Here is a 17,627-nt window from a genome sequence, read left to right on the forward strand (position 1 = left end):
GTGTGTGTGTGTGTGTGTGTGTGTGTGTGTGTGTGTTCGCGCGCGCGCACGTTGGAGGGGGGCGGGGGGCGTGCGTGTGTAGGTGTGGCCACAAAATACATCCACATATGTGCCTCAAGTCAACTCAATGTATCACGTGACCTATCAGACGTTTCTAAACGGTGACATCATCATCGGGGTTTTCCCTCATTGTTCAAAAAGATTCTTATCATTCTGCATGCACGTAAACTTCTGATTTTTAAATCTTTGATATACTCTTTGTGTCATTATTACTGTGGCATTTAGCAACAAAAAAAAAATAATAATAATATATATATATATATATATATATATATATATATATATATATATATATATATATATATATATATATATATATATATATATCTTCACTGACCTAAAACAAGATAAATTTGTTCCTATTTAACTGAAGACAATAAGAAAAAGAAAGTGCATGTTACTTTTTTTATTTGTGCATGTTTAATTTGTTTCAACTTTGGCTTTCAAACATTATTAGACACAAATAAAGAGCAAAACAAGTCTTCACAAATTATGACCAATGGATGACTGGACCTTATACAGTTAGCTTCGATGCTGTAAGGTGACGACGTGTGAGGAAAAAGGGCTGATTTGATGAACACTTTTCCAAGATCCTAAACTTCATCGAGATAGATGGATAGATAGATCATCTTGAAAGAGCCAGCTTTTCTGGTTTTGTTTTGCCGCGCCTGGTGCGTGACGCCTTGCCCTCGGTGAGGAACGAAGCGCTTCCTAAACCCGGAGCTACATGCACTCCGGGTTGAGAAGGAAACGCTCCTGGAAAGTTGTGCTCCGGACTCCAGAGAGGAGTCTACCTCGGTGCGTGTGCGTGAGTGTGTGAGTATATGCCTGGTGGCGCTACTCCCAGGAATACGCAGGGAAGAATAGGAAGCTCCGGTACCCAGCTTTATGTTATTGAACTATAATTCAGAGTTGGCGGCTGCCCCTGCGCGTGAGAGTATGCTGACCAGGCTGGGCGTCCGAGGACGAACTGCGAAACGCGACTTCTGAGGGACGTAACGCCAAAGCTCGAGCGGCAACTTCGTCTCCATCATGGTCAGTAGGCGATTTAAAACTCGCGTCAAATTGTCAAAGGAATCTTTTTTTTTTTTTTCTGGATGAAACAACTGTTTATTAAAGAAAGGTAGTTTCTAAGCATTAGATAAAAATAACATTCAAAAGCTCAGTGAATACTGCAACGTCAGCGTCTTTGCATTATTCTGCTGCCCCCCCTCTCTATTCCCCCTCCTTTCTTTCACAGGGCTTCAGCAACAGGCTGATTTTGGGAGTGATAGGGGCGGCTGTCGTCATCACGTTAATAACAATCCCAGCAGTTTATTACAGCAGTAAGTTCTGATTATGAGCTATTGTCTTCCTTTCTTGGTTTGTCTGTCTCTGCTGCATTAAGACTGAGTCCCACTCAACCGGGTTGCATAGCCTTCCCCTTTAGTCTATAGGCACTTAAGCCCAGAGGTTCAGATATTCCCCTGACAAAGAGAAATGGAGCACTCCTCTCAGAAGCTGGTACAAATTTGCCAGGGCTGGCCCAAGTTAGAATAGGGGCTTTTGCAGAATTTATTGTGGGGCCCTTTGCAACAACATTATACTTTTAACTTAGTAAGCTTACCCAGTTTCTATAAATCTTAAATTAAAAATTTAAACTGATTAAAATATTTTAATTTATCGCTGCTGAAGCCATTAAATCAAATTTAATAGAATTCTTGTTCTTAATAAACAAATGTCATTTATTCTAGATCTATGATCTGTGTTAAAATTCAAGCATTAACATGGGACTCTACATAGTTTTGGGGCCTATAGCAGTGGCTTTAAGGCGTTTTTCCACTAGACTGCCTCTAACCAGGGCGGCCCCGGTCCACCAGATTCATTTTCCATGACTAGGTCCAGCACTGCTCTGCCTCGCTCTTGTCATTTTTTGGAACCTACTTCATTTGTTGTACCAGCTGCACCAAGGCTGGTACGGCACCAAGGCAATTTGACTGACAGCCAACTCCATTTATTGATTAACTCATGATTTACATCACTGAAAACTGCAAAAAAAAAAAAATAAAATAATAAATTTAGCTGTGGACCACAGACATGGCCTCTGCTGTCAGAGAGCTGTTTAGCACAGAGGAGCAACCTTGAGGTTCTCCATTACTGAGTGTTGCTGGAAACAGCAGAGTTTCCCACAGCTGTTGCATGCTCACATCACGCCCATAAGAGTAAGGAACAGAGCATATAATGGAAAAGCTCACTACCTGGAGTAGAACTAAACAGCATATTAACTGATTAGTGCACCACTTGCCAGAGGAAAAGCAACTTTAGTGTGCTCATACTTGTCATTCTGGAAAAGTAAAAGCGACGCCTGAGCTTTTTCTTTAGCTATACTTGTCTTGTTGATGGGTAGAAAGACAAAAGTGACAAAACGTATTAATACGGGGCTTCAGTCCTCTGTTTATCACGGTTTTACCCACAAATCCACAGTCAAACTCACTCCCTGCCAACAGCTGGCTCTGCAGAGTAGCAAGAAATATGGTCCAGAAAAAAACAAGCGTAATCAGTTTTTAATAATAAGGGTATGACTTATCAGTTTATATAATTACATTTAAAGCTGGAGGAGAGGGGTGTATGTCATCAATAATGAGCCTCCACTGTGAGCGTGTGTAATATCTTGAGTCGAATCCACAGACTCACACAACTCTCCACACCCAGCTCTTAACTTTGAGGGGAAAATTGCAGCTATGTTTTACTCTAAAAAGAGCGGGTAATAGTTAAATTAGGATTTAGCCTTATGAACTTTAACTTAAAAATGATTGAGGACGCCCAACAAAGAGATTTTTGCTCTTGGAGCCATTTTAGTGAACAATTGAAATGCCTCCAATAACACAAGCAGCAGGATTTGGCTGAAAAGAACATGTCTGTGTGCATCTGACTAGGATCCAGAGCCAGCAAAAGGCCATTCACTCTTCAGGATTACTTTAATGACACCATCAGAAAGAAATCCTACAATTTGTACTGGATGTCAGGTAATTCTGATTATTGAATCATATGTCCTGTTGTGCTGATTATCTAAATCCATAACACTTCTTTTTTCCTTTTCTTGTTGCTACAGATAAAGAGTATTTGCATAAAGAAAGTGATGGAAATGTTTACCTTCACAACGCTGAAACAAAGGACAAGAGACTGTATCTGAGCAATGCAACATTTGTAAAGCAGCTAGTTATTTCAATATATTGATTTTACAACTTTTTAATCTGAACCTAATTATTACTAAAAGATTGTATACTTCTTTTAACTTTAGAACAAAGTGGATGCCACGGATTACTGGTTGTCAGGTGATCATAAATATATTGCCTTCGAAAGCAATTACACTAAGGTGAGAAGCCACACACAGCTCTTGCAGATGCTTTTTGTTGTAAACTTTCTCTTGAACCTGCCAAGTCATCTGATGCATAAGTGTGAAACATAATCTGTGTTTAAAATCCTGCAGAACTTTAGACACTCCTATTCTGCCTCATATTCCATCTACGACATGACGACATCGTAAGTAAACTTTGCTATGTCAATAGTTGTGCACACAATATGTATGTTGATTTTGATGTGCAAATGAAACATAATAATAATAATAAAAAAAAAAGAAAACATACTGATTTGCAAAATGAATCAATCGTCATGTTTTTTGGAGTACTTTTTTACCAGACAAGTACCACAAAAATTTATTTACAAAGTTAAGAGTAGACAGACATTGTAATAATTGTCAAACAATTATTAAGCTAAGTCAGAAAAAAGCGCATTAATAACACTATCAAAGCTGCAGTATGTATTATAGAAACAATCAATCAGTGACAGGAGGTGGGTTTTAGTCCTGTCAACCACAATCTCACACAGAATCAAAAAATATAAAAAAGCTTTGATTTAAAATTTGGTAAAATTGTTAAGAATTATATTAAATATAAAGTATTAAAATATAAGTGCATAACAGAATAGATATGGCTTTAGTTTCCGCAAAAAGAAAAAAGAAAAAAAAAATCAACAAAACTTTTCAGGTATTTTCAGGAAAGCTGTCGTGACAGTTATAATGAAAATAAATTCCTTAGGTTTACCTGACTAGAGTGAGTTTCTTCATTCATTATTTTGTTTGGTTGGAACAATTTGTTACAATGAGTGATCTAATCAATAGTATGTGGTTTTTCATAAAAAAAATATTTTGTTTTTATGTCATTTTATCATTGGTCAGGTTCACCACAAAGTCCATTTTACATATTACATCCAGAACACAAACCTATTTGGAGCTCCTTCTTAAACTAAGGGTTCTTTACAAATTTCTTAGTCAAGTCTAAGAAATTTAATATGACGTTCAGTAATAATCAGGTTTACACCATTAGAATTTTTATGTCACATCTTTTGTTCCTTTTTTTTTGTATGCATTTGACAAGCTGACAGAGATAAATCCTAGATATACCTTCAACCGCCTGTTAGATTTGATGCTGCGTTTTCTGAGATTTTGCTTTGCTTTTGCATTGTGTAATTTGCAGCTCTGTTCTTTCTGGGTTATTTTCAGTTCGTTCGAAAACAATTTGTTCTCTAAATGCTTCCGGTATGTCTTTACAGAACATTTGTAACACCAGAGAGCCTTCCACGCATAGTGCAGTACTTTAGCTTTGCACCAAAAGGAAACCAATATGTGAGCCTAAAGTTTTTGTTTCCTTGCATTTACTATTATTCCCTGGAGTAGTAATATTTGATACTTTGCAAATATGCAACATTGTTCTATTATTTGTAAAATCATTTGCATTTACAGTTTTGAACAAAATCTTTGTTGAAACTTTTAACAAAATAATTGTTACATTCTACCTTCCAGGCATATGTCTTAAATTTCAATATTTTTTTGAACTCCAATGTAACTGCTGAGTCAGTGCAGCTGACACACAATGGGAAAAAGAATGAAATCCTCAATGGCATTCCTGACTGGATATATGAGGGTAAGTAAGCTTGTTGTTGGTCTGCACTATAAAAATTGTTGTTTTTTTTCTCTCTTTTTTTTTTGCTAAGCCCGTCTTTGATTTGAAATGATACAATGGTTTTGCTCAGTTAGTCCTGGTTTGGTTTTAAACCAAAGAATTGTGTAACAGTGACTAATTCCTAATGCTAAGTCTACCATGAATTCAGCATAAGTAAGTAATGGCTTTGTAGTAAGTTACATTTATGTTCAAATGGAATCTTTTTATTTTATAAAAATATAACTAACTAAAACCTAATCAACAGTTGACGGTCAAATATGAATACCATCATGCCTAACTTCTAACACACAAAAATATTTTTGGTTTTTACTTTGACATATTTTAACAAGGTTTTTTTTATGACTTTCAGAGGAAGTCTTTGCTTCGGATGGGGCAATATGGTGGTCCTCAACAGGAAAATTCTTGGCTTATGCACAGTTTAATGATACAGAAGTTCAAAAAGTGGAGTTCTCTTGGTACGGATCAGAGCAATATCCTAAAACAGTGGCTATTTCTTACCCAAAGGTTTGATTATATAACTTTTAAAACAAGTATAGTCATTTCCAAGCACAATGTCTGACAAACGTTACTGTTATTTTTTTTTAGATTACAAGACTTTAATGCATTATTCTATTTGTTCTGGTCAATTTCTTTTATCATAGGCTGGATCAAACCTTACCAAGGTGAAGCTGTTTGTCGTTGACACCGCAAATCCCTCCCAACATTCACAGCTCGCTCTTCCTGCTTCCATGGCTGGAAGGTTTGTTAATACAACTTACAGTCTTACTTTAACACGTAATACTGATTTTGATGTATTCACATTTTGCCCCATTTGAAAACCCTGTCATTTTTTTTTGTGCTTTTCACTCAGCGATCACATTTTGTGCTCAGTGACCTGGGCAACAGATGAACGCGTCGCTGTGCAATGGCTCACAAGGAAACAGAATCATTTGGTTGTAGCCATCTACGACTTTGATGGGAGCAGCTGGAGAGAGAAAGAGGTGGATGTCACGACTCAAGTTACCTATTCTGTCAGAAAATTCTCACTAGTTTTCAATTAGATGATTCTAAGATTTATACTGATGCTAAATTAAAACATTTACTCTTTGCAGAAATTTGAGCAAACGAGCAAGACAGGTTGGATTGGCCATGTAAGTTTCCAAAAAGCAAATTACAAGTTTTTATGTAAACCATTTAATGTCTGATTATGAAAATATGTTTTTTACCCTCAGTATATGCCACTGCCTATTTTCTTTGCTGAGGATAAACTCAGTTTCTACAAAGTAATGAGTGACACTCAAGGCTACAAACATATTCATTTCATAAAAAATGTAAGTGTTTCTTCATAGCAACTTACAGCTAAATCAGTTCCTTCCTCCCTTTCTTTAATCATGTTGTTTTATTTTTATTTTAAATAAGGGCAAAGCCACACCAATTACATCTGGGAAATGGGAAGTTATTTACATATCAAAATTAACTAAGGATGCCATGTGAGTGAAATTATTACGCCTCTAATGCAAAATCATACATCCATCAGTGAAAATGTCAAAAAAAAGGACTGATGTTAAACTGTTTTCTACAGATATTTTGTAAGTAATCAGCATGAAAGAAACCCTATCAAGAGAAATCTTTACAAGTAAGCAGTTTTTTGATTATCTTCTCACGGAAGAACAATATTTAGATAGGGTGACAGAGAAGTTGCATAATTTTTTACATTAAATTATAAACGCAAAAGTTATTTATAAACCTTCTGGTAAAATGTATTATCAATATGTCATCTTACTATCTCTTCAGGTCATTCTGAAGCCTACAAAAGCAAGAAACAATGAAGTTTGTAGTTATAATGTGACAAAATGTGAAAAAGTTCAAAAAGTGTTCAAAGTACTGCAGAGTGGGGATGATTGTTTTTTTTCTCACAATATTTATTCTTTGCTGTTTGCCAGACCACTTTAAATAGATAATAAATAATTTCAATCATTTTTACACATCTTTGCCAGTATGGAAGACTCTATTTGCTAAACTGAAAAGGACAAATTATTGAATGATCTAATTAGACTCTTGCAAAATATTATTTACATAACTTAAATGAGATTTTCTTCTTTTTTCAAATCAGGATTATGCTTGGAAGCAGTCCCTCTACCCCCATGTGCCTCACCTGTGGCTTACATGAAGACAGGTGTCAGTACAACTCAGCTTACTTAAGCGTTGACGCCTCATTCTACCGAATGGACTGCTATGGTCAGTTAGCTTTATATGTGTTCGCGAGCAATAACTCAGCCATGCAGGAAACATCTGCGAACAATAGTCAAGTTCAGACGTCACAAAAACGGCTAATATTGGTGTGAAATGTCTTTACAAATTTATGTCTATCTTCTTTGGACTAGGACCTGGATTGCCCCTTTACACACTTATGGACAACAGGGCCTCAGGTGCAGGGACAGGTATTTCTTTTTATAGTTTGCTGATTTATTTTATTTTAGTTTTTTTGTTTGTTTGTTTTGTTTTTTTAAATAGAGAATGTTTGGTCTGTTTGTTAACTTTGAGTGCACAGAAACATTTTTCAGCCTATTTATTTATTTATTTTTTTATGTTTATGTGATTATTTTTATTTTAGAGCTATCAATTTTGGAAGACAATAAGAATCTGGAAAATCTTCTGTCTGAATTTCAAATGCCAACAATGAAATATGGCACCGTAAAGATTGCAGGATTTGGTGAGTCATACATGTTCAAAACTACAGTCATAAACTCTCATTTAAAACTCTCCATGTAGGTTTTCTTTCTGGTTTACAACATCACTTCAAACTGAAAATATAATTAACTATTTTTGCATAATTACCTCATGACACTTTAAAAATAACCAAAATAAATATGCAGATATTTACCAAGTTTCTTTCCTTGCTAACATCAGTCCCTCCCTGTTTTCCAAACCTTTTTTGAATAAACAGATATGTGGTATCAAATGATGTTGCCACCAGATTTCAAGAAGTCCAAAAAATATCCTCTCCTTATTGACGTGTAAGTAAACAATATCTGTGTGCCACAACTTAAATCTTGGAAGGCCTTATGGTGACTCTGTTCCTTGCAGGTACGCTGGGCCCTGTAGTCAGAGTGTAAGCTATCAGAACAAGCTGAACTGGGGAACGTACCTCTCCAGTTCGCTCGGAATCATCGTCGCCAGTGTTGACGGAAGGGGAAGTGGTTATCAGGGTGATGAAATAATGCATGCCATCTACAGACGCCTCGGGACCTTTGAAGTGGAAGATCAAATCTCAGCAGTGAGGTGAAGAAAATGAACTTCACAAGAATTTGTTTTTACTTTTTTCTCAGCCGTAACGTGATTTATGCCTTACAGGAAATTCATCGACATGGGTTTTATTGACAAAGATAGAATTGCAATATGGGGCTGGGTACGTGCCCTGTATTTTGATGATTAACTTTCTTTGTCTTATAAATCAATTGCTTTTTTTTAATTTATTTATGAGTGTAAATCTTCATCTTCAGTCATATGGTGGTTATGTCACCTCAATGGCTTTGGGTGCTGGCACTGGACTCTTCAAGTGTGGGATTGCCGTGGCCCCAGTAGCCAAGTGGGACTATTATGGTATGTGATAAGATTTTTCTTGTTTAGCTCCAGTTTTGTCTAATTAAACTGGAGAAGCATCAGTTTCATCCTCATTTTTTTTTCTTACATTTCTTCTTTCCTTTATTGTATCCTCCTTCCTACTCTTCTTCCTTCACATATCTTTCCTCCCTTCCTGCAGCATAAATATCTGCCATAATGTCAGAGTAAACTTTACTATTTTGTATTTTAAAATAAACATGAACAGCTGATGAAGCTAAAGATTTCAAGAATAAGTTGTTTAAGCACTGTAATTAATATTTATATAACGGTCTGAGCCCAAATTATATTCTGATTTTTTTTTTAGATGCAGTTTACACTGAGCGCTACATGGGCAAACCATCAGAGAATTCAGACTCTTACAAAGTAAGCAACAGACACCCTAGTCCAAATTATAATAGTACTAGTAGGAGTACTATTTATAATCATTATTACCTAAAAGCCTGATCTGTTAGGCTTATAGGTCACAATACTATCTGTACATGACATGCATTATTGTCTCTTGATTTTCTCTTTTCTGTTTCATAGAACTCCACAGTCACATCAAGAGCCAAGAACTTTAAAAAGGTTGCCTATCTCCTTATTCACGGCACAGCAGACGGTACGCTCAGTGATTTCTCTTTACTAATCGCTGTTTTTGAACATGTGTTAACCCCCATTGCTTAGTAACAGAATAAAGCCATGCACAAATGGTTTCTATTTGCTTCAAATAAGATTTCAGCTTTGACATTCAGTCACGTTGTGATTTGCTGTTCTTCCTTTAGACAATGTCCATTTCCAGCAGGCTGCACAGATCTCCAAAGCTCTGGTGGAAGAACTTGTGGATTTTGAGGCAATGGTAAATATTGGCTGAGGGAACTAGACCAATATTGGTCTTGAATATGTTTTTGTTTAAAGAGAGTTTCAAATGGAAAAAGCCCACCATTAGTTATTACATAAAAATGTTAGAAAGCTTTGATCACATTTTTAAGTTTGTTATCTTTGGTGTAATTTTGTTTTGTTTTTAATTTCAGTGGTACACTGACAAGGATCACTCTCTCAGGGGACAAGCCTATCATCATACATACACCCTCATGAGTCACTTTCTGCAGAAATGCCTCCTCAATCCTGAATAGATGTGAAAAAGAGTCTTCAGCATTTATAAAGGAACATATTAAACAATCTCCTTGGTTCACTTTTAATAATGTGTTGACCAGGCGGGTAAATGTTATGTTTTATTGCTCACAAACTTGAGTCTTTTTGTCATTATTAAGATATGTGACTTTTAGAAAAGGCCATTGCATGCATTTTGAGATTTTGTCTTTTTTATTTGAATGTGATAACTTACGGTGAATGTGTCCCGCTGCACTGTGGAGTGGTGTCTTTACACTTGTAATATTACGTTGAGGAAGATACAATAAAGATTGTTTTAAGATATAAACGGCTTGTCATCTGCAGTTCCTAACAGTATTGTATCAAGTCAGTAATTCTCCTCTCTGGAGAAATTGTCTGTAGGTCTGAGTGCAGCTGCAGATGTTGATGACGTCAAATTAAGAAATAAAGCAAAGCTCAGGGGTATTTAAACTTAAGATTTCCTTATAGATTGCATTTGTTTAAGTAATAACTGTATAAGATAAGTATTTTTCCAAAATTTTAATTTAGTTTATTTTCTTGTCCATTTGGGTAAATGAGCTGAACATTTTTCTGTCCAATTTAACAATTATAATTTGTAGAAATGTTTATGTTGGAGTAGATACTATTTTTGATTCAGAGACTTAAAGATGTTTTTGACCATCCAACTGTCATGCCACGTTTTTTTTTTTTAACCAATATTACATCGAGGGCACTGAGCCAGAAGCTGACTAATGGCTTGAGAGCAGTTGAGGATGTGCTAAGGTTTTTGTGACGAAGGGAGTCACCTGAGAGAATGCTCCTCATCTCTGCTATATAAGGCCAAGCAGATGGGTAGGAGACCATGAAGAAGCTCCACAAGCAGGAGAGAAGGACGATAGCAACGCAAAGCAAGATCCCTCTCTTAAACAATCTGCACAAAAGAACACAGGTAAGAATTTTTTCACAATCCATTCTGAAAGCTCACTCATTTATGGAAAAAATACAAAAGAAAAAAAAACATTTGTCTCTATTTTTGCTCATTTTCCAGCAGCTTAAACAATGAAAAGTGCTCAGACTCTTGCTGGACTTATGCTCCTTATCATCATCCAAAGCAGTTGGCAGGTACCTGACCAGGACACAGACCGAACACCGCTGTAAGATCAAATTTCAGTGTTCACACTTATCAGTTTGATTTATGTTTGTGTTTAGACAAAAAAATCTAAAGAATACAAGTCTAATCTTCATATTCTTCTACTTTCTACTTTATTATAATTTATTTATATTATAAATAATATTACTATTTAGTTGTGTAAAAAGACAAAAAAGATATGTATGTCCATGTCCAAGTAAAAAGTTTGTTTTTTTCTATTTTCTTAAAGTACTTTTGCAGTTGAAATGCAGAAGTGTAAACTTAAGCTATATATTGACAGGTGTGTATGAATAATAATAATAATTACTATTGTTATTATTATTATTATTAGTAGTAGTAGTATTAGTATTATATGTTGGAAGAAAATGTTGTTAGGCTCCAAAAGACAGGCTTGAAGTAATTTTACCAGTATCTTTCTTCTGATCAGATGTGATATTAACATTTTGGGGAGGTCCACCCAGAGTCCCATCTGGAATCTGATATTAAATCTACGAAGGAGCTAAAGATTAGGATGATGGCAAGGATGCCTTCCAAACTCAAAGTTTGGGGCTCGTCACCAAAGACAATTTGTCAAAATACCCGTGGAAAGTTGGAAGAAGTTCAGTAACTATATTTCTGCAGGCTTTTAGAAAGACATACATAATTTGACATAACATTTTCCATGAAAAAACTAAATACATTATTTTAGTGATGTCTTCTTGTGAAATGAGGCTCATTTTACAGAAGCCTGTAAAAGTTTTGTGAAATGGCACTGATGTGTTTTACCAGAAATAAATTTTGTGGTTGAATAAATATGATAAATCCAGGGGTATGAATAAATTAGACCTGACTTTATTTTGTTGTTGATAAAAATGTTGCACCAACAATGTCGCTGTGATGCAGAGAAATAATCCGGCCATCCGACTTTTTCCATGATCTTCTTATACATAGCTCTTATACACAGCTCTTTCTGTCACGGTTTCCTTTTAGATTGTTGACTGAAAACTCAATTTTAAGTGATCCCATTGAGTTCCCAAACATGAAGAGGCACTCGGAGGGAACATTTTCCAATGACTACAGCAAATACCTGGAAACAAGAAGAGCCCAAGACTTTGTCCAGTGGCTGAAGAATTCAAAAAGGAATGGGTGAGTGCATTAAAATGTTACAACAAAACATTTTAAACATTTCCTAATGTTAAAAACCATAAATCCAAACTGGGCATGGATAATCTTTCTTTTCCAGGAGTTTATTCAGACGCCATGCAGACGGCACCTACACCAGTGACGTGAGCTCTTACCTGCAGGACCAGGCAGCCAAAGAGTTTGTCTCCTGGTTGAAGACCGGCCGGGGCAGAAGAGACTAAACTCCTCAAGCTGTTGTCGTTCTTGTAAAACGATGCAGCTGTTTTTCCACTGATTCTGTGCAACTACATGTGTCACAACCTGTACTACACTTTCTTCTGGTAACACAATTAAATGTATCTTCACAAGAAGCCTTAGTGGCCTTCAGTAGTTGAAGGAGATACTAAATATTGGGGGGAAAAAATGTAAATGACAAATGTCGTTGAAAATTTTATGGAGAATCAGCTGATTATATATTTGATCATTTTCTTATTCACTTGAATTTTTAGAATTTCAATTATATTGTTGGTCCAAACTTCACATCTAGCATTAAACTACCCTTTCTTGCAGTTTTCAATAAAGAAATGTGTACAATTCTTCAAGTTTCCTTTTTATCATGTCATATCCAAAGAAGGATGAATGATGTTGTAGGTGTTTAAAAAAAAAAGAGTAGTTGAGGATATGCTAAGGTTTTTGTGACGGAGGGAGCAATAACAGGCAATTCAAGTCTCTTCTAAGAGCGATTTTCGCTTGAGCTAATATTATCTTACATGTCAGGGTTAATTTTTTGCTCATGTCCCAGCGTGCAGAATACATTTCCTCTTGTGTTCTTTCCATCCTCCTTGCAAATGAAGACAGAAGAAAAATCAATAAACATGTTTGTTCCCAGGGAGAACTGTGCAGAGGGATTTCTGCAAGGTATACAATGTGTTTCACCTGTCAGCTGCTCACTGGGGAAGGATCTCCCCATGATGATCAAACCTGCACACCAAGGACAGTCCTGCTAAATAAAGGGAAATCATGTCAATCAGCTCGGCATCAGACCGGCTGGGATCAGTAGCTGGGTCAACACTTTTGATTTTCCTCGTAGCACCGAGAAGGAAACAGTAATTCACATGAGCCAGCAGCGTGACACGCTCAGGGGATGTTCCACCTCTCCGAGCTGTCATCTGCAGCACATCAAACCATCTGTTGATTGCAAAAGAGAACCTGTGCCCAGTCCTGTTCTGCTTCAGGCTGGATGTGTGAAGGCAAAGCAGTTGCTAGATGTTCCTGTCATGTTTTCTACAACAAAGCCACACATTAGCACAGCGGCCTGATCAGCTGACAGGTGATCCGATATGTCATTAGAGGCTAACACTTAAACACAAGACATTACTTTCATTGTAAAGCCATGATGTTTTATCATCTTTATTACGATTTACTTCTGCAACTATATACAAGTGCATTTCAGTATACTACAATATCAGTAAAACAACTTTTATTCACGTGGTTACACTCAAACAGTGAAACATCTTGAATTATTGAGGTTTGCACACTTGTAATACAGACAATACAATTCCTCATAAATACTTTCAAAACAATGTACCACACAAGTCATAGTTTTATTCTTCGAAAAGTTGACAACGGTAAAACATTAGACAGTTAAATGGCTTAATGACTCAGTTAAGAGAAATTTAACACTAGAGATTGAAGTACACAGTCACTAGAAAGCAAAAGACTGTAAGACCTTTCTCGCATTACAAAATCTGCTGAAAAAGAAATTATGTGTACAATCTTAAAACCTACAAAATATATATATATATATATAAATAAACAGTTTAATACATGGAAAGGATAGCATTTTTTTAGGCGTGAGGATGTATTGCTTGTGCTTTCTAGATTGTATGGTATATAATTTGGTTAAAAACATATAGACACATAATACCAGTCACAGAAACGTAAAATTGTGCAAATTACATGTAATAATAACTTAGTATTGTTTAAAAATTTCACAGTCTTATTGGTTTTGAAACCAGACTGTTTTTGCATGATCTTAATACTTAATCTAATAATTTCTTGCAAACAGATTTGAATGTATAAAATCAGAAGGGCTGAAAGTAGAGAGACATCCTGGGACAGGCCGTCTGCACTGTCCAAACCGGGCTTCATTTTTATTCCACCTTTAGGCATTTTTAAAATGTTTTGTTTTAATTTTTTTTTTTTTTTTTTTGTAATCTCATGAAAAAATTGTTTTTATATCTTCATGTTTATGATACTGAAGTTCACCAACAAAGTTAACAAAGCGCAAGTGTAATTGCAAAATACATATTTATGTCAAAAGTCCTTAAGTTCAGGTTTTCAATCCCTTCCAAGGCCACAAGTGTGTACACTCCATCACCTTGGCATGCAGGCTGCTTCTATAATTTTGTGAAAGAATGGGTCAGTCTTAGGAGCTCAATGAATTCAGGTGTGATACTTTGATGGCGCGCCATCTGTGCCGTAACTCCAGTCATGCAATTTCCTCGCAGCTAAATAATCAATCTGAACATCGTTGTCATTCTTTCATTGAAAACTAATTTACTGCCTAACCAAAATTACTGCATAAATGTACAGCCTAATAATTTTGAAAACCTTCATAGAGGCTTTATTTTCTTCAGTCGTTGGCATTCCAGGTATTTCCAAACGAGCCTTTTGACATCTCATCTGTGATGTTGATGATGGGTATTCCTCTGTAAAAACAAGAGGCAGAAAATTGTCTAAACATAAAAATAAGACAAAGTTTATTTATTATACAGAAAATGATTCCATGGGGTCTTTACAATGGCACTAAAACTCACTTATATCCCCCCAATGGCACTTGCACAACACCTTCATCTTCTGCTAGAATACTCTGCTCTTCTTCCTGAAGGTAAACCATCAGACATTGTAGTGCAGAAAAATGCAGACTGATTTAAAAGTAATATAGATCTGATAACAAAAAGAGTATACGATAAAAAAATATGGCCAAAGGCAGATTTATCACCTCCTCAGCATCCTCAAGCTTTTTCTTCTTGCTTTCTGGCATGAGATCATCCAGCCAGCTCAGCTCTCGCTTGGTGAAGATACAGTCCATCAACTTCCTAATGAAAACCAGAGCCAAGACCTGCAGAGATGACAAGGTACAAAAAAAAGGCAGAATAAAAACAAAGAAACACCATGTTGTTGAAATGTATTGAAACAACAGAAACTCTGACACTAAGAATTATGAAGATGCATTTTTACAGTTTAGTCACAAAAAGATGATTTACAGTAGCCTACATGACATCATCATGTGTCATGTTTTATTTGGAAGAATTTAGATAATGTATTTATTAATCAGATAGGTCAGAGCAAGCACAAGTGGAACCAGAGAGATGCAAAACCTTCAATATTATCAGATATATGTTTGTTTCCTGACCAAAACATTTGAAAAATGTGAAATAACAAAGCAAAGGAAACCACAACACAGACATTTTAAATGGACAAAAGATACATTTACTTTTGTACACCTTAACCTTTATAGTTTAATGCTTAAAACCATATGACATAAACTGGAGTCGACAGGTAGCATAAATGTTACAAGTAACTGTTTACCCACCATCATAGGAAAGACAATGGCAGCCCTGGAGGTCTTGATAACCCACAGAAGAATGAGACAGCTGAGTTGAATTATGGTAAAGAGGTGCACCTTCCGCAGGGGTACATGTCGTAAGTAGATGAAGTCTGGCTGATGCTTGCCTGGCATACCAAACAACGTGAGGCGATCAAAGAACTGCAGGAGATTGACAAAAGATCAAATCTGAAATTTATATCATGTTCAACATATTCAACATCTTTAAATCATTTTTTGGTCTAATTTTCCTTCCTTTTTTGTACCTGAATTCCTCTTAGAGAAGATGCTCCCATGTAAAGAAAAACTCCATACAACACAGGCATAGGAATAAACTAAGAAAAGCAAAAGAGAAGTTAAGAGAGGTGTGCTTAAAATTAAATTAAAAAAATAAGTGCCACAAAAAAAAAACGCTTCTTGATAAAACTATTTTGTCCCACCTTTAGCACTGACGTCATAAAGACAGAGCTGCCCATGAGCATGAAGATCATGAGGCCTGTAACGCGTTGCTCCCGGATGCCCAGGAATTTGGGCTGCTCCCCAGGAGCTGAACATTCTGACTCCAGTTTCAGACTGTTAACGTGTGTGATGGAGAGGACGGTGGCCGCTACAAACCATGGCAGTCCCATCACAGAGCACACACCCAGCATTATCCCAACCATAAACAAGTCTAGATGGTATCCACAACCTTTCTGGAGGAGGAAAACCAAATAACAAAAGCTAAGCTGTGTTTTTATTCGATTGGTGCAGTAATGATGTAAAGTGTACAGGCAGATGAGAATACCTTGAGTTTGTTTTCCTTCCTGTTGATGATGACAGCGGTTATCTGCTGGTCCATGAAGATTAGGATTGTGCAAAGTAGAGCTGGTATAACAGTTATTACAGCTGTCCACCAGGGGTTGGGCCCCAACGGGTTGATGAGCCAACCTCGATCATCTCTAGTTGGCTGTTAAATCATCAATATAGTGCCTTGAACTTTCTTTTATGTTCGGTCCTATTACAACCTCAATTTAAATGTTAAGTGGATAATCATTATATTTGTTAATCTGTTTCATTTCAATGAAAATCTGAAAAGTGTGATGTACACTTGTCTTTCCTCATAACACATCAAAATAAAATTAGGATGTAGGCTACTAAGCAATATGCATATTTTGAATATCTTACAGGGAATTCTTCAATTTATCAAATGTAAATAAAACAATCTGACACCACAGCAAGCCCACCAAGACATGACAGTGCACTGAACTGACAGGCCAGGTTAGGGGGAAGCATGCCAATATGTGGAAGAAGACATTCAACTCACAACATACATGAAAAATATTATATGTAGTGGAAAACTAACACCACCATCACCCTCAATATAGAGCCAAACGTATTAAATGATGGTTTTGTTCAAAGCATACTCATGTATTGAAATGGCTCAGAGTACAGAACTACATAAAGTTTTTCAACTTTAATCAAAGTGAAAGCATTTTGTTAGTGGGACTAAATGCAAATGCCTGCCACACTTTTCAGATTTTTATTTGTAAGAAATTGCAGATAGGTACGTATCTTTTTTTTCTTCCAGCAGACACATATGCAGCCACGTTATATTGGTCATTTACAAAAACAGCAATGAAGTGCATTGAAGTTAGTGACTATAACAAAGCAAGTCGCTCAAAGGTTGATTGCGTTCCTTAAAATTAATTAGCTTCAGAAAATACACATTTAACAACTTGCTGAACATTTTCAAATAAATATCATGTCTTTATAGTCAGAGTCTTATTTTTCCTTCCTACCTTGAACACATTAGGCACCTTCAGTTTGGGGGAGGGGATCCCTAGAGCATAATCAACCAAGACCATGGTGAGAATAGTGATGAACACAGCAAAATCACTGATACTAGACCGCACCTAAAAAAGAGGGAGAAAATTTATTTATTTATTTACAACAGGTAACAAGGATTTACCAACACAAATTATTTGACATAAATACAATTCTCTTTCTATGACTGGATTTGAGTATACATATATGT

The 17,627-nt window shown here is 36.1% G+C and overlaps 3 protein-coding genes across 5 annotated transcripts in view; 2 read left to right on the forward strand and 1 right to left on the reverse strand.

Moving 5' to 3' along the window:
* Positions 1-746: 746 nt before the first annotated feature.
* Positions 747-10,228, forward strand: fap (fibroblast activation protein, alpha). 3 transcript variants are annotated; one of them, XM_055031666.1, is made up of 27 exons: positions 747-876; positions 971-1,095; positions 1,301-1,385; positions 2,976-3,065; positions 3,152-3,246; positions 3,341-3,415; positions 3,530-3,582; positions 4,651-4,723; positions 4,901-5,021; positions 5,410-5,564; positions 5,702-5,799; positions 5,911-6,040; positions 6,152-6,190; positions 6,272-6,370; positions 6,459-6,529; positions 6,622-6,675; positions 7,153-7,277; positions 7,424-7,480; positions 7,654-7,752; positions 7,987-8,056; positions 8,127-8,321; positions 8,394-8,448; positions 8,543-8,642; positions 8,968-9,026; positions 9,189-9,261; positions 9,425-9,498; positions 9,674-10,228. In XM_055031666.1, the coding sequence occupies exons 2-27, from the start codon at positions 1,093-1,095 to the stop codon at positions 9,773-9,775; spliced, it is 2,250 nt and encodes a 749-aa protein (XP_054887641.1). In that variant the 5' UTR covers positions 747-876; positions 971-1,092; the 3' UTR covers positions 9,776-10,228. The 3 variants fall into 3 exon arrangements, 2 of the variants coding, with proteins under 2 accessions (XP_054887641.1, XP_054887642.1); XM_055031667.1 differs by having other exon boundaries at positions 750-858; XR_008606124.1 differs by lacking the exons at positions 8,394-8,448; positions 9,425-9,498; positions 9,674-10,228 and having other exon boundaries at positions 747-1,095; positions 9,189-9,243.
* A 233-nt stretch (positions 10,229-10,461) lies between these two features.
* gcgb (glucagon b) lies at positions 10,462-12,599 on the forward strand. Its single transcript, XM_055031674.1, has 4 exons — positions 10,462-10,701; positions 10,804-10,906; positions 11,872-12,027; positions 12,125-12,599. Exons 2-4 carry the CDS (start codon positions 10,812-10,814, stop codon positions 12,243-12,245), a joined length of 372 nt encoding a protein of 123 aa, XP_054887649.1. The 5' UTR covers positions 10,462-10,701; positions 10,804-10,811; the 3' UTR covers positions 12,246-12,599.
* A 796-nt stretch (positions 12,600-13,395) lies between these two features.
* The window catches only part of LOC129361219 (sodium-driven chloride bicarbonate exchanger-like), a 31,764-nt gene continuing 27,532 nt past the window's right edge, over positions 13,396-17,627 (reverse strand). Inside the window, exons 25-32 of the mRNA XM_055031963.1 lie at positions 17,392-17,505; positions 16,398-16,559; positions 16,054-16,305; positions 15,880-15,948; positions 15,602-15,775; positions 15,008-15,127; positions 14,823-14,887; positions 13,396-14,714 (exon numbers count right to left, since the gene is read on the reverse strand). Of these exons, the coding sequence (XP_054887938.1) occupies positions 14,639-14,714; positions 14,823-14,887; positions 15,008-15,127; positions 15,602-15,775; positions 15,880-15,948; positions 16,054-16,305; positions 16,398-16,559; positions 17,392-17,505 (1,032 nt within the window). The 3' untranslated portion in view covers positions 13,396-14,638. The remainder of the gene's footprint in view (positions 14,715-14,822; positions 14,888-15,007; positions 15,128-15,601; positions 15,776-15,879; positions 15,949-16,053; positions 16,306-16,397; positions 16,560-17,391; positions 17,506-17,627) is intronic.

This window comes from Poeciliopsis prolifica, unplaced genomic scaffold (genome assembly GCF_027474105.1).
Source record: "Poeciliopsis prolifica strain line A6 unplaced genomic scaffold, Auburn_PproV2 SCAFFOLD007, whole genome shotgun sequence".
Classification (NCBI taxonomy): Eukaryota; Metazoa; Chordata; class Actinopteri; order Cyprinodontiformes; family Poeciliidae; genus Poeciliopsis; species Poeciliopsis prolifica.

What these genes read in the sequence shown, in the direction of transcription:
- gcgb (XM_055031674.1), top strand. Translation starts at nt 10,812, where the DNA reads ATGAAAAGTGCTCAGACTCTTGCTGGACTTATGCTCCTTATCATCATC. An exon ending in GACACAGACCGAACACCGCT is followed by an intron (nt 10,907 to 11,871) that starts GTAAGATCAAAT and finishes GTTTCCTTTTAG; the next exon opens with ATTGTTGACTGAAAACTCAA. An exon ending in AAGAATTCAAAAAGGAATGG is followed by an intron (nt 12,028 to 12,124) that starts GTGAGTGCATTA and finishes TTTCTTTTCCAG; the next exon opens with GAGTTTATTCAGACGCCATG.
- fap (XM_055031666.1), top strand. An exon ending in ATCTACGACATGACGACATC is followed by an intron (nt 3,583 to 4,650) that starts GTAAGTAAACTT and finishes ATGTCTTTACAG; the next exon opens with AACATTTGTAACACCAGAGA. An exon ending in TATCCTCTCCTTATTGACGT is followed by an intron (nt 8,057 to 8,126) that starts GTAAGTAAACAA and finishes TGTTCCTTGCAG; the next exon opens with GTACGCTGGGCCCTGTAGTC.